General features: G+C 42.6%; 1 protein-coding gene across 1 annotated transcript in view; it reads left to right on the top strand.

Moving 5' to 3' along the window:
- The window catches only part of sik2b (salt-inducible kinase 2b), a 130,220-nt gene extending 114,448 nt beyond the window's left edge, over positions 1–15,772 (top strand). The window contains exons 12-15 of the mRNA XM_060943841.1: positions 4,690–4,850; positions 7,647–7,748; positions 10,665–10,753; positions 13,556–15,772. Of these exons, the coding sequence (XP_060799824.1) occupies positions 4,690–4,850; positions 7,647–7,748; positions 10,665–10,753; positions 13,556–14,060 (857 nt within the window). The 3' untranslated portion in view covers positions 14,061–15,772. The remainder of the gene's footprint in view (positions 1–4,689; positions 4,851–7,646; positions 7,749–10,664; positions 10,754–13,555) is intronic.

Genomic DNA, 15,772 nt, shown 5'->3' with positions numbered 1-15,772 from the left:
GAAAAAACTACATTTTGCCGCCTATGTAGTCCCCTATTTATACAAATAGGAGTCATTCAGGATTCAGCCATGTTTTTGCTCGGCGTTAGCAACAGTTACAGGTTTTTAGCTTTCTCCTGAAATGTTTTTTTATTTCTTCTTCCTCAGGGTAGTAAAACTCGCTTTCACTGTGAACACTGTCGTTACCGCTATCCATGCTGTAAAATTAATGCTATTCTCCTGAGAAATGCTGGCAAAAATTTATAAGATTTTTGATAAAAATCTTATCAATAAATCTTATAAAAAAGATAAATGTTGACAAAAATTGCTACTATGTTTGTTGTTGTTGTGAACGAGCAAGTCACCAGAGGTCCATAACTGGGGTCTGTAACTGGGGTCCGTACCGTAGGATACGGACCCGGTCACCAGCCAATCAGAGCGGAGGATTTGATGGAAACCGGACCGCGAAAAAAATTATTTTTTTAAATAATCACCTGTGCATCTTTACGGAAACAATTATCCACCTCAGACTCCGTGAATCTCGATGAATAATAACCTCGACTTCGTCTCAGTTATTATTCACCAATATAATACTTAAGTAATATATGGTGGGTTTTATTCCCCACATATTTTAAAAGTATAAATACAGTCAACTAACAATTAACAGCAAGCATATAGTGAAATACTAGAACATCATTATGTCACACCTTAGACTTTGTAATCATGCATAATGAATAAGAAGACATTTGTACAACTGTGTTGGAGACAAATAAAGATTATTTCTGAATGAAAGCAGGTTGCAGATGGCAGGTTTTAGTTTTAGTCTTTTGCTGAAAATGCTTTCAGTAATATTTTAGTAACATGGTTTTCGGTCTAGATTTAATTGACAACTAAAGTACGGCTAAACAGTTTTTTTCCCCCAAAACAATTTCCTTGATAGGCTTTTAACTAATACTTTATTTAAAGGTGCTGACTGCAAAGTTATCTGAAATTTTTCAAATTTTTTATTGTGCATGGCATTTTCCGATGTCTCAGAAGAACAATATCGTGCAGACAAGATGTGATCATTTTGATGTACTGAGGGTCGCTCTTTTATCCGTTTTGGGACCGAATATCCTCCCTCTTGAGGTAAACAGCTGAACGCGAGGAGCTTTAACTAATTAGCAGAACTATGGAACTGCGTCACACCAAGATGGCAATACGGAAAACATCGTGACTCTGCATCGACCTCGGAGAGTTTTGAGTCGCAGGGATGTAATTTGTGGTTGACATTCACAAATAGATCCGTGAAACGAAAGACAAACACATCTTTTCTCTGTTACTGCTTTTGCGTTATCTTTTCTTCTCTGTAAGATCAAAACATTAGGTGTATAATAACGCCATACTCGCTACTGTAGAGTCGAGCCCATGCATTCTAAGGCTAAGATAGCTAAGCGCTAGCTAGAATGATTTAGTTATCTGTCCAGAATAATGACACGTCATCTAACCTTGCTCTGTCTTGCAGTTGCACTCACTAGGCAGGCTTTCCTTTTCTTTTTCTTTTCTGCTGGCTTTTAGCTGGACGGAGAGCCGAGTCCACCATGTTTGCCCACGCCGACTTGTTTTGGTTAAAAGTAGGTCAAACACGCCCCATGGTGGTCATGTGATATCGTTGCTCACTTGCTTCGGCAATCTCCGGAATTGTAAAATGCGGAACGCTTTTTATCTCGGCAAAACATTTACACACAGGATACACGGTGTGTGTGCGCAGCAGAGAAACATATCAAAACTCCAACAGCAATAGAAATTGAACATTTTACCCAAAATTCAAATTTGCAGTCAGAACCTTTAAAATCTGTTTCTCCTTCGGCTTAAACGAATTGCCTTAATTAAAGTCCTTGTGTAAATTGTTACTGTAGAACTGACAGCAAAACAAGCGCCTTAATACTGTACATACCTGTAATTTGCCTTGTAGAGAAATTACCGTCAGAGCTGCTGTAACAGAAAATTAATCCGCACCCTGTGACCACTCAGATTTACAGTGGTGCTTGAAAGTTTGTGAACCCTTTAGAATTTTCTGTATTTCTGCATTAATATGACCTAAAACATCAACAGATTTTCACACAAGTCCTAAAAGTAGTTAAAGAGAACCCAGTTAAACAAATGAGACAAAATATTATACTTGGTCATTTATTTATTGAGGAAAATGATCCAATATTACATATCTGTGAGTGGCAAAAGTATGTGAACCTCTAGGATTAGCAGTTAATTTGAAGGTGAAATTAGAGTCAGGTGTTTTCAATCAATGGGATGACAATCAGGTGTGAGTGGGCACCCTGTTTTATTTAAAGAACAGGGATCTATCAAAGTCTGATCTTCACAACACATGTTTGTGGAAGTGCATCATGGCACGAACAAAGGAGATTTCTGAGGACCTCAGAAAAAGCGTTGTTGATGCTCATCAGGCTGGAAAAGGTTACAAAACCATCTCTAAAGAGTTTGGACTCCACCAATCCACAGTCAGACAGATTGTGTACAAATGGAGGAAATTCAAGACCATTGTTACCCTCCCCAGGAGTGGTTGACCAACAAAGATCACTCCAAGAGCAAGGCGTGTAATAGTCGGCGAGGTCACAAAGTACCCCAGGGTAACTTCTAAGCAACTGAAGGCCTCTCTCACATTGGCTAATGTTAATGTTCATGAGTCCACCATCAGGAGAACACCGAACAACAATGGTGTGCATGGCAGGGTTGCAAGGAGAAAGCTACTGCTCTCCAAAAAGAACATTGCTGCTCATCTGCAGTTTGCTAAAGATCATGTGAACAAGCCAGAAGGCTATTGGAAAAATGTTTTGTGGACGGATGAGACCAAAATAGAACTTGCTGGTTTAAATGAGAAGCAATATGTTTGGAGAAAGGAAAACACTGCATTCCAGCATAAGAACCTTATCCCATCTGTGAAACATGGTGGTGGTAGTATCATGGTTTGGGCCTGTTTTGCTGCATCTGGGCCAGGATGGCTTTCCATCATTGACGCAACAATGAATTTTGAATTATACCAGCGAATTCTAAAGGAAAATGTCAGGACATATGTCCATGAACTGAATCTCAAGAGAAGGTGGGTCATGCAGCAAGACAACGACCCGAAGCACACAAGTCGTTCTACCAAAGAATGGTTAAAGAAGAATAAAGTTAATGTTTTGGAATGGCCAAGTCAAAGTCCTGACCTTAATCCAATTGAAATGTTGTGGAAGGACCTGAAGCGAGCAGTTCATGTGAGGAAACCCACCAACATCCCAGAGTTGAAGCTGTTCTGTACGGACGAATGGGCTAAAATTCCTCCAAGCCGGTGTGCAGGACTGATCAACAGTTACCGCAAACATTTAGTTGCAGTTATTGCTGCACAAGGGGGTCACACCAGATACTGAAAGCAAAGGTTCACATACTTTTGCCACTCACAGATATGTAATATTGGATCATTTTCCTCAATAAATAAATGACCGAGTATAATATTTTTGTCTCATTTGTTTAACTGGGTTCTCTTTATCTACTTTAGGACTTGTGTGAAAATCTGATGATGTTTTAGGTCGTATTTATGCAGAAATATAGAAAATTCTAAAGGGTTCACAAACTTTCAAGCACCACTGTAAGAATTCGTCCACACTTTGGTATAAAAGTCAGTTCGTTTCAGCTGTACTGGTTTTCACTAGATATTCTTTTTTAGTGTGTATATACATTTTTTAGTGAGTTCAGTTGTAAATGTTGATTAGTGTACAAAACTTTAACTTTAGTAGACGTCTGCCGATCAGAGAAAGAGACAGGTCCTGAGCTTAGGTAGCAGCGCACGCAACCACAGGATGGGTTCTTTCACTGCGTGATAGTGTCGTACAGGGTGAGTCAAGTAAACCTCTTCTGTAATCGTTTGCAATCTTTATAACTTTGGCAGCTCTTGTAAATGGCAGGATGAGCCATCATGCCTCTAGGACAGTGCACTGTTAAAGGCAGTACAGCACTTGAGTAAATATTGTGCGAAGTGGTGTTCTTTGTGCCGCCGCTGCTGAACGCTGAAAACAGGTCTGAACCTGAGCGACACCGTATCGAGGCGCGTTTAACTTCTCAGTGTGTGATTCATCCGACTCAAACACTGAAGCCCATTCTGATCCTTATCTAAATAAAGGTGTTTAGTAGCACTCGCATATTTTCCTGCTTCTCTTTTTCCCCGTTCCGTCACCTCCACCACCACCCCCTCTCCCCAGTCTGATGATTCATTCAATGAATCAGAGGCAGTGCTGAAGCCTGCTCCCATGTTGTCCCATTAAGCTTGCCTGTATAATTATCCTCAATCACTTCAGCAGCCACAAATAACCGGAGAATATATGATCAGCTCCGCTAGCCGCTTCTTTCCAACCCGTGTAGGAGTGTAGGCGTGAAGAGACCCCGAAAAGCAGAAGTGGCATCAAAGCGAAGGTGATTCACTCGTGCTGTGTGAACGCAGGCCACGGGCCATCCTGAAATAACCTGATTAGCACTGTGAGTCAGGTCACATGAGGCAGCAGCAGAGGAGTGCTGATACTTGGCACGGGCTCAGACGCTGGACTTCAAAGCATGAGCTGCCGTTTTTCTAGAACCATGCCATGTAAATCGGAGATAAAGATAGTGACTCGTGTAATCCACGATGTCCAATAATTATTAATCTTGTCTTTCTCTCTCTCTCTCTCTCTCTCGGTTTAGGTATGGTGGCATTTCGGCAGCATTTACAAAACCTGGCTCGCGCAAAAGGCATCCTGGAGCTCAACAAGGTTTATGAGCAGATGGGCTCTGGGGAGAATCCTTCGCTAGGATCATTGAATCCCCAGACACACCCAAACAACCCTCTGGATCCGTTATTACAGGTCAGCCCTGACTCTGCTACACTAGCATTAAAGGGTTAAAGGTTAACACTCAGACAGCAGACACAGTCCTGAGGTCAGTGTTTAAAGATAATAAGCAGCTGACCCTGCCCCAGCCAATCTCACCCTCTTCCATCTCTCTCTCTCTATACACACACACACACACACACACACTTACGTAATAGCTGAAGTAGAAGTAGCCAACTGCTGGTTGTTTACTGTCTGTCGCGAGAGCACAGTGAATGCTGTCATTGTTAGTTTAATAGGCTTCATACTGGTGGCTAGAGCCCACTGCTCCAAAAGCTGTTCACTCGAGAATGGAGAGAGAGGTTCGAGATTTAATCGCAAATGAAAATAACAAGTAAACGTGTTTATTAATCAGACTGTGCGAAAGTCCATGCGTGTATGCCATGAGGCAGACGCTTTTCCAGTGAGGAAGACAAGAAAGTGTAAAATCCAAGGAGAGAACGAAAGGATTATTTCTTGATGCTGAATTGTATGAGGTTCGCAAGATAGCGTTGGCTCTCCACACTGCTGTATGTTTGATGAAGTCCTTTCAGTGGCCCGTCTCTTTTGGCACAACTGACATCCATGTATTCATTCAGTAGATAATATCACAGGGATACTAGACCAGTGTTGGAGTCGAGTCACTAAACCTCGAGTCCGAGTCCAGTGTTCAAGTCTGAATCTCATCTCGTCTCATTATCTCTAGCCGCTTTATCCTGTTCTACAGGGTCGCAGGCAAGCTGGAGCCTATCCCAGCTGACTACGGGCGAAAGGCGGGGTACACCCTGGACAAGTCGCCAAGTCATCACAGGGCTGACACATAGACACAGACAACCATTCACACTCACATTCACACCTACGGTCAATTTAGAGTCACCAGTTAACCTAACCTGCATGTCTTTGGACTGTGGGGGAAACCGGAGCACCCGGAGGAAACCCACGCGGACACGGGGAGAACATGCAAACTCCACACAGTATGGCCCAATCCCAATTCTAATTTCTACCCCTCCCCCTTCCCCTTGAAACTGAGCTACAAGGGATAGGGCTTGAAATTCAACCATTACGTATTGGGATAGCCCTTCAACGATCGCATACGTCATCGCGTACCTCCGTCAGCGTTTACGTTAGCAAAACGCGACCAAATGCGTCATTGGCTGCGACCAGCCGCTACAGTCAGAGCCAGAGGCAGAACCAGAAATCTCTGCTGGCAGGGTGTGATTTGTTAACTAACACCACTGAATGGGATATCTTTGGCGCTTCGTGCACCACATCCGACAGAATGAGGTGTCAGAACACTCATGTAAACAATAAAAGCGAGAATAACAGAACAAAACGTACGCAGTCAAGCAACCGAAAACAATACTCACTCCCAAAGCTTTTTAGCAGCAGCTTGGATTTCAGAAATCGCTGCTCATTCTCAGCTCGAAAGCGAATCAAGCGGCGTGTTTCCTCTGGATAACAACTTAAAACACGTAAATAATGGAGAAAATACATTTATGACAATCTTTCGCCGCGGGAACCGCCATCTTTCTGAAATCCGCATGAAATCTCGCTGAAATCCGCATGGCATTGTGGGAAATCACTCAAACCCCTTCGTTCGGAGTCAGCTCCAGGAAAATCTCCGTTTGGAGGGGTACAGAAGCCCTACCCCTTCCCCTCCCCCTCCGGGTTAACTGGGATTGGGATACCCCTACCCCTTCACATGAACGCGCAAAATGGAGGGGAAGGGCCAAGGGGTTGGTCCAAGGGGTGAAATGGGATTCGGCCAAAGGCCCTCGCCGGCCCCGGGGCTCGAACCCAGGACCTTCTTGCTGTGGGGCGACAGCGCTAACCACTACACCACCGTGCCGCCCCAAGTCTGAATCATTAAAGAAAATTTCGAGTCGAGTCCGAGAACAAGACTCCAACCGTAGCATTTGACGGTGGCTGTTGCTGCCTTTATGTGAAAGTGTCTCTGCTACTGTGTTGGACTAACGTTACTGCTCGACTGCCACATCTTAGTTAACGGGCTACAGATAAAAAGCTTGTTCATCACTCAGCAAGCCCCGCCCACTATCAACAGCGCAATGAACATAGCGTGTCACTTCCTTCTCTGGGTGGAGTCTTACCAAATGCCGATTGAAGTTCGAGGTCATCCCCGTCGTCTCCTCGATAGTTCTTCTACATATGGAACACATAGCAGTACATTTTTTCCCACTACACGGGAAGTCTGTATAAACAAAGCGGACAATCCTAGCGGCGTCTCTCCAGGCATTTTAGTGCCATTAACGTTAGTTTGTTCCTGAACATGACGTATGAACAGGTGAATGTGCATTCTCTTGCACAAAATTGCTATAAATATTAATGTAGATATAAATATAAATATCTTATGCCAAATTATTATGGCATGTTACAAAAAATGAAGAAAAAATCCGAGTCCTCGTCTCTAATTTACGAGTCCGAATGCAGTTAATGCACGAGTCCGAGTCACGAGTCCTTAAAGTTAGGGCACGAGTCCTGGACTCGGGTACCGCAAGCCTGATACTGGATCCTGTAACTGCGGCTGTAACCATAAAATTATAATTATAAAATACAGTTATAGAAGAGTACTGATTTATAATTTCACTGTCAGTGCCACCCAGAAGAGGATGGTTCCCTTTTGAGTCTGGTTCCTCTCAAAGTATCTTCCTCAGGTCATCTCCAGGAGGGTGTTTTTTTTTTTTTAAACACAAGATCTAAGTATAAATGTACATCAGGATTCCTGTGAAGTTGCTGTATGATAAGTGCTAAAACTGAACTGAATTGAATGTGCAGGGAGGTGGATGCCACCAGCATGACATGGTGTTGTACTCAGGTGGACCTTCGCTGTCCAGGAGACAGAGTCTGGAGCCGCAGTATCCCTCACACAGAATGCCGGTAATGAATTTGAACTTTTCCCTGTAAGAGAAAACCGTATATTTGAAACCAGCGTGTTGTAAAAGATTATGGGTATTTTTCTTGAAGTGAAATGCATGACACTTACCAGAGCTGCTCTTATATTGGGTTTATCCAATTTTATGAGGCAGTACATTCATTCATTTATTCCTTCATCTTTAGTAAGCACTTTATCCTGGCCAGGGTCACGGTATCAGTGAGGCCAGTCTATTGCAGAGCAGTCACATAAAGGCACATCTTCATACGTTCAGTTGTACCTATAGACCCCTTGCACTGACATTGTACTTACGTTAGGAACCGTTGCCACTCTGGTCCTGGGAGACAAGCAAACTTTGTTTACATACTGAAGACAAGCGATATTGAAGATGTCAGACGTCTATAGTTCAAAGAACGCTCCAGCTGAAAAAGCTTTACTACCCGATTACTTGGATAATACTTGGTTATATGTTGGTATAATTAATTAATACAATAAATAGGTGGATAGAAAGGAAGAACTATACAAAAGAGAAAGATACACTGTAAAAGAGGAAAACTGAGGTAATCTCCGTAAAAATAATTACAGTAGTAAAAGAGCCGTTCAAAAAATGATCAGAGACTGGAAAAGGAAAAAAAATAACAGTGAAGCGGAGTGCTATAAAGATATGTAAGGAATGGGGGTAAAGTTGAGAAAATAAGGAGGTAATGAAAGAGGGGGAAAAAAAGTCAGGAGATACTTGTCTTGGGGCAAGTTTGATCAGATACGACGGTTTAAAGGTCATAGGCAATGGTCCGAGGTGAAACGTAGAATATCGACTTTATTGTCTAGAAGAACGACCCAAAAAGCGAATTCAATCTTCCTAGTGTCTAATTTGCACCCTAAAATTGAATAAAACGGTTAAAATATACTGTTTTGCCCAATTTCCGAAGGTTTGTTTACATCTCACTTATGCGCACTTTCACCGCCAGGGGACCGTCGTCGTGACGTCATTTAAGCTGAACGGACTGGGAGCAGTTCTGTGTTTACTTGCGAACCGAGCACACGTGTACAGACTTTGGTCGTGAGAGGCTGTGATAAATGTCTGAAAGCAACAGTGATTTTGAAGTAGGAACTCTCCAGATTGAATATCGAGAGGTGAAACCGTATATGTATGAACCTCTGGCCGTTGCGAAGCAATCGGTGAATGCGGCTCACTGGTTTGACCGTGCGGCCTCGGAATCAGGCAGCGACTCGGCCGACTCTGATCGCGGTGACCCCGGACCTCAACAAGACTCACGCCCAAACGATTTATCCTGGTAGTTATGATAAATTCCTATTTTCGTTGTAATACTAAATAAGAGCCCTTTTGAAGAATAATTAAACCACCCTCTCTAGTGGATATCGGTAACAATTACTGGACAGTGCACCGGTAGGCCACATTAGCCTGCCGTCCGCGGCATTATACTATTTATAGCCTACTCTAAGCGAGGAAATATCCCTTTGTCTCATTTCCACAATGATTGTACAGGATCCCTCAGGATTCTTGACTTGTCAATTGCAAGCAAAAGTAAAAATGTTTACCGCTAATCTTCTCCTTTTTGCTTGAGCGTTGCTGCTCCGTTTCTTATTTGACTGCTTTTCACGCGCACAATCCACTCTCTCCGCCTCGTCTCCTCTTCCAGAAAAAAACAATCCTCTGGCTTCACGCGCACAATCCACTCTCTCCGCCTCTTCTCCTCTTTCGGAAAAAGCCAACCCACTCGCTCTGCCTCTTCTCCTTTTTCAGAAAAAGCCAACCCACTTGCTCCGCCTCTTATCCTTTTTCGGAAAAAGCCAACCCACTCGCTCTGCCTCTTCTCTTTCAGAAAAAGCCAACCCACTTGCTCTGCTTCTTCTACTTTTTCAGAAAAAGCCAACCCTCTTGCTCTGCCACTTCTCCTCTTTCGGAAAAAGCCAACCCACTCACTCCGCCTCTTATCCTTTTTCGGAAAAAGCCAATCCTCTCGCTTCACCTCTTATACTTTTTCGGAAAAAGCCAATCCTCTCGCGTCACCTCTTATCCTTTTTTGGAAAAAGCCAACCCTCTCGCTCCGCCTCTTCTCCTCTTCCAGAAAAAGCCAATCCACTCTCTCCGCCTCTTCTCCTCTCTCGGAAAAAGGTAAAAACTTCTTCCTGAACCAGTCCCGTTGTTACAGTTCACTGCACAACAATAAGGCACGGGGTTTTTCTTTGGAAATTCCTGAACGCACATCTGCACTCAAGCCGAACGGCAATGTAAGTAAACGGAAGTGGACTCAACTCAAGCGGTTTGTTTGGCTTAAATGATGTCACGCGCCGAGTGGTCACGAAAATAGCTGAACAGAAATTTCCCATGATCCGCGCTAACTTATTTTAATTATTACTTACTAACAATACTTCTTGGGACCAGAAGAAAATTACAGAGGGTTTTTTAACATATAAAGTTTCAAATGTGCATAAAATTAAAACCGTTGCCTACGAGCTTTAACACACAAGCCAAAGACACGTGATGGTAGTGGTAAGATGGTGGCCAGATGGCTCACTCTGACGAGCCTCTCCAGATTTTATATAGAGCTCAGTGCTGCCAACACACTAAAATATTTTCCCAAATTATTTTCTGAAAAGTTTGTCCATCCCTGATAAAAAGTTTCATTTATAGATACTTTTTGAATTAACAATTCATGAAAGCGATCTACAAAAATGTGTTTCCGTAAACTGTTATTAATGCCCCAGCGACTGCCCTAAATATTCTGAGCGAACAAGTTTTCTGTTCTGGTCTCACCACAGTCTAAATTCTTGTTTGTGTTTATCACTTGTATACTACATGTGTTATAGATTAGGTTGGAAAAAAAACCCCTGAATTATTCCTTGAAGGTTTTCAGATGACAAAGTTTGCATCCTTTCATCTTCTAACCCTTCAACAGAAAGCGAACCTGATGGCAAGCCCCGGGAGCTGCCATATGTTCTGCAAAGAAACTCCTCGCAGCCTAGAACAGCAGCTGGCTGAGCACAGGTACACACACTTCACTTCACTGCTTCTAACACGCTTTTACAAGTCCCTCTGAGGTCTGAGGGTATTTTCTGGCACTCTAATGATTTTGGCATACTCAGATGATGTCATTTTCAACAAATCTAAGCAGTATTTTCAGTCATATGATCTTTTTTTGCGTTCAGCTACAATAATATCTGTGTAGTATGTCATGACTGTACTTTTTTTTAAATAACAGATAAATGACAATGTTGTAAAAAGCAGTTTTAGAACTGTGTTGGAATGTGTGAAAAAAAACATGACCTTACTCATTGTGACGAACCGTTTTGGTCACTTGAGATGATTCTGTTCAGTCTTAGGAATGGATCAAGCACAAAAACTTGCATCTGCTCCATTGATTTGGAGGATTAACTGGCCATCAAAAAATTTATGTCCTGTTTTGGGATAAAGGGTTGGCAGTGGGAGGGGGATTCAATGAGAAGGGTAAAAATTTCCATTCCATTCAATGAGAAGAGCGAAAACCCTTCCCACTGACAACTCTTAATCCCATCAGGTCTCATCTCATCTCATTATCTGTAGCCGCTTTATCCTGTCCTACAGGGTCGCAGGCAAGCTGGAGCCTATCCCAGCTGACTACGGGTGAAAGGCGGGGTACACCCTGGACAAGTCGCCAGGTCATCACAGGGCCGACACATAGACACAGACAACCATTCACACTCACATTCACACCTACGGTCAATTTAGAGTCACCAGTTAACCTAACCTGCATGTCTTTGGACTGTGGGGGAAACCGGAGCACCCGGAGGAAACCCACGCGGACACAGGGAGAACATGCAAACTCCACACAGAAAGGCCCTCGCCAGCCACGGGGCTCGAACCCGGACCTTCTTGCTGTGAGGTGACAGCGCTAACCACTACACCACCGTGCCGCCCCCCCCATCAGGTCATGTGATCAAAATGGTTCGTCACTATGGGTAATAGGGTGCATCAGTTGCCCCCTAAAAATGAAAAGTTCCTCCGATCATGATGCATTTTTGTTTTTATGTTCCTTTTGGTAAGAAAACACACTGGGTGAAATATTTTGACAAAATTCAAAAGTTTAATGGTGGCACTAGGAGCTCAAAGTTATGGAAAAAGCTGCCATTTTATGACTTTTGACAAAATTTCGATCACTTTTGATGAAACGTTATGGCACCTTATAGAGTATACCAAATATCTTAGATACACATTTTTAGTACATATTCTAAATATATTATCAAGCACAGTTTGAGTTTTAGCTGTTCATTGAATCATTGTTCAACTACTTTTAAACAATACAAATGTATTATGAATCACATTAATGCTTCTCAATCCCTTGCAAAGGTTCTTAACGTGATCTCTGGCTCACAAGAAATCAATAAATGGAGTCCAACATTGTGATTCAAACCTTACGCGAAAACGTTTTAAGCGTTTTTTGGCAAAAAATGAACCTCATGGTGCCACCATTAGACTTTTGAATATGGTCAAAAAATTTTACAGGATGTCTTTATTGGTGAAAAGGAACACCCAAACAAAAATGCATCAGATTTTATGAAAGTGAGGGCAACTGATGCACCCTAATGGGTAAGGTCATGTTTTATTCACACATTCCAACACAGTTCTAAAACTGCTTTTTACAACAGCTTCATTTATCTGCTATTTGACTTTATTTTAGTATTTGACTCTATTCAGTGTGTCTTGAAATGAACTCTTGTACTACTTTACTCAGTTCAGAGCCACAACCAACTCTGTTACACAATCACTCTAATTTTGCTCCCACTCCAACTCCAAATTTTATTCTCCAAACCCAAAATAGAGCAAAATTAAGTATTTTAGAAGAAAATACTTTTGACTCTGGATAAATTTGCTCAGCCATATTTCCTGTACATACACTACAGCGCACGCATATCAACCGATCTGCTCACAATAAATATTTACACTTACTCAAGTTGATCTTCGGCTGGATCGAGGCGAAGATCAAAATGACACCGCTCATCATCAGTATCGTAGTTCTCAAGATCCGCTGAATCGCTGTCCTGAAGTATGAATTGAATCATCATCCTGAATCATCTAAAGCACCATCTCACAAATCCGCGTTACATCTCGCAACAGGTTTGACCTCCAAACAGGTAGCCTAAGCTGTGGCTGACAGATTTTATCCTGTTTACTGTTGGTGAAAGAGAAACCAATCGAAACTGAAAGCGTGAAAGTGATTATCATGCCGTTACCATGTGAATAGTCTTTTATGAATGCGAAATTGGGCGCTCAGCGCTCCGACTCCGGTGTGACTGAGTAAGGTGACAAGTTTTATGTTTCATCTAATTTCGGTCATTTAAAAACTATAATATTTGCCAGTAGGCACATAGGAAAGTGTAAAGTTTCTGTCTATATGTTTATCATGCTTGTATGATAACTCGTGAAGATATTTAGCTAAATACATGACCTAATCATTCTAAACCTGCCGAGCTTCGCCGGGGAAGCTCTCGACCCCAGAGGGTTCATTAGGAACACCTTTACATTCATGCAGTTATCCAGTCAACCAATCAGCAGGAAAATTTATAACATCATACAGATGAAGCTTCCCAAAACTGGACAGTTGAATATCAACATCACTTTTGGTGAACCTGTGCCCACTGTAGCCTTCGATTCCTGTTCTTGGCTGAGAGTATTGGGAACCATGATGTGGTCTTCTGCTGTTGCCTCAATGTTTGGCATGTTGTGAAAAGCGAAAATGCTTTTCTGCTCATCACAAGATGTTGCTAATAAAGTGTTCAGTGAGTGCATAATATAAAATCTGTATGTCCCTAGGTTGCAGCAGAAGAGGCTGTATCTTCAGAAGCAGTCCCAAATGCAGGCCTATTTTAACCAGATGCACATAGTGGACGGGTCTTATGCCTCTTGCCCACCAATAAGCCACCAGGACTGTCAGGCCCAAAGCTCAATATCACACCAGCAGCAGAATACACAGCCGTTTGTTCCTATGATGGAGCCTGCCAGCGATACCTTGACCTATGACCCCTACTTGAGTCATTACCCCCAGCTGCATCACTCCACTCTTCCCCCTGGCATTGCCACCCAACTCCAGAGTCAGCAACCCTACAGCTACCAACCACTTGAGCCAGGCCATTGCCAGCAGAGTGAGATTCTGTACCAGGAGCAGTTTGATCCCCTGCTGGAACCTGGCCAGCCTCCGCTTCTGTGCGCAGCAGCAGGGGTGCCAACTCCAGCACCGGGGTACGAAGACCTCAAAATGGCAGACAGTGAGATGATGGAGACGGTGGACTCGCAGCACGGCTTCGTACTGGTCAAATAGGCCTGATCGATTGTAAGAGGTACACAGTATTACCTTGAGATCTGATTTTGGAGAAGGGAGAATGGAGGAAAAGGATACAGGTACAGTACTTGACCATAGTTTGCATAAAACAAGAACTTTTCGGTCATGTTCTTTTCTTTTTGTTTTTTTTTTCTTCTCAACCTGATTCCTCAGAACCCTTCGAACACTCTCCAGTGCCTGCGTTCTCCCAGGAAAAAAAAGTTATTGGAGGAGCATGGTTGGAACTGTGAAAGCTCTCTTCTCATCCTGGTCTGACAAACAGCCATAGCTCAATCTGGATGTTTTTTTGTGTAGCAAACACAGCTGAGATACGCCCAGCGGAGCCTGGACAAGAGCCCAAACTCATGACACGTTTGGTATTGACATGGAATAAACATTTCACTCGTCATCTTTAGTTCGCGGGCTATCTTTGAAGATGAAACTCATTCAGTTTGCACGCTTGTTAAGAGCAGTGTTAGAACTTTTACAGCAATACTGAAGCAATAGAATCATGCTGGAACATGCTGAACAAAGCCATACTTTGGGACAAGGTGCAGTTTAAACATCAGATGGTGGGAATGACGGTCATGTGTCACAGCCCACTTGGGTTTCATCCCATAATCCATAAGTACATGTTATCTATCCTGTAGTATTGTTACTTGGTGGAAGAACGGTGCACAAACAAACTCACCACTGCTTTATTACAACAAAAGCAACATGGGATGAATCACAATATCCTTCTTACACTGCTGATTAACAGGGAGGAGCTGCGTCGTGAGCGTTTTCACTACATGAGAATGGTGTTTTTCTTTGAACTCCTCCAATTATGATTGACACTACATGGATATCTGAAGGAATGTGTTAATATAAAAGGTTCCATTGGAAATTTTAGTCACTCGACACTGGATTACGGCCAACTGATCATGTTCATTCTTTTTTCAGCACTTAGCAAATCTACTTGAATTGAATAGGATATGTGATTACAGAATTCTGGTAAATAGGAGAAAGATGGTTGGTAAACATTGCAGCTTCTGGCCAACACGTTCCTGGAGCACTTTCTGTTTTTTGTTGTGGTCCCCCCCCCCCCCCCCCAAAGGAAGCAAAAGGAAATGTAGCGAATGTGGATGTAGCAGTCCAACCTGCTCTGCTAGTCCTGCCAGCTAAAACCAAGAGACATCAAATCCTGCTCTCGCCAGTTACGTAAACAACAAGCCACTCGATTAGGGGCGAAGGTGCCGCTGAAGAGCTTTCACAACATAAGGAATCCTTTTTAGCACGATCGTGTTCAGTGTGCCTTTTCTTTATTCTTCCTAAATTAAGATCCAAATAATTATTTCTTGGTTTGATTCTCTTGCTGGTCTGGAATAAATAACAGGATTTAAGTAGAACCAGGTTTTTTGGGTTTTTTTTAAAGGTACAAAACCAAAGTCCTCTCTGAAGTTTCCCTGTACAAGGCCACCATGTGAAGTTCGGCGCTTTTTATTTAGTTAATAGACAGTGATTTTATTTGTCAATCAGTATACACAGTTGAAAAGAATTAAAAGCAATATTTGTTATGAATAGTAAAAAGAATCATGAATGTGTTACAGTATCATAATCGCATTTCCAGCTGCCAAATACCATTCTTTAGACAGCCAGTTCTACATATAGGCTCATCGTTGTGACCACACATAAGCTAACTTGCAGTTCAGAATAAACAGGTTTGTGAACAA

Source organism: Neoarius graeffei, chromosome 17 (assembly GCF_027579695.1).
Source record: "Neoarius graeffei isolate fNeoGra1 chromosome 17, fNeoGra1.pri, whole genome shotgun sequence".
In the NCBI taxonomy this organism is placed as follows: Eukaryota; Metazoa; Chordata; class Actinopteri; order Siluriformes; family Ariidae; genus Neoarius; species Neoarius graeffei.
Note: the sequence above shows the minus strand (reverse complement) of the source record. Positions and strands in the feature narration are given on the sequence as shown.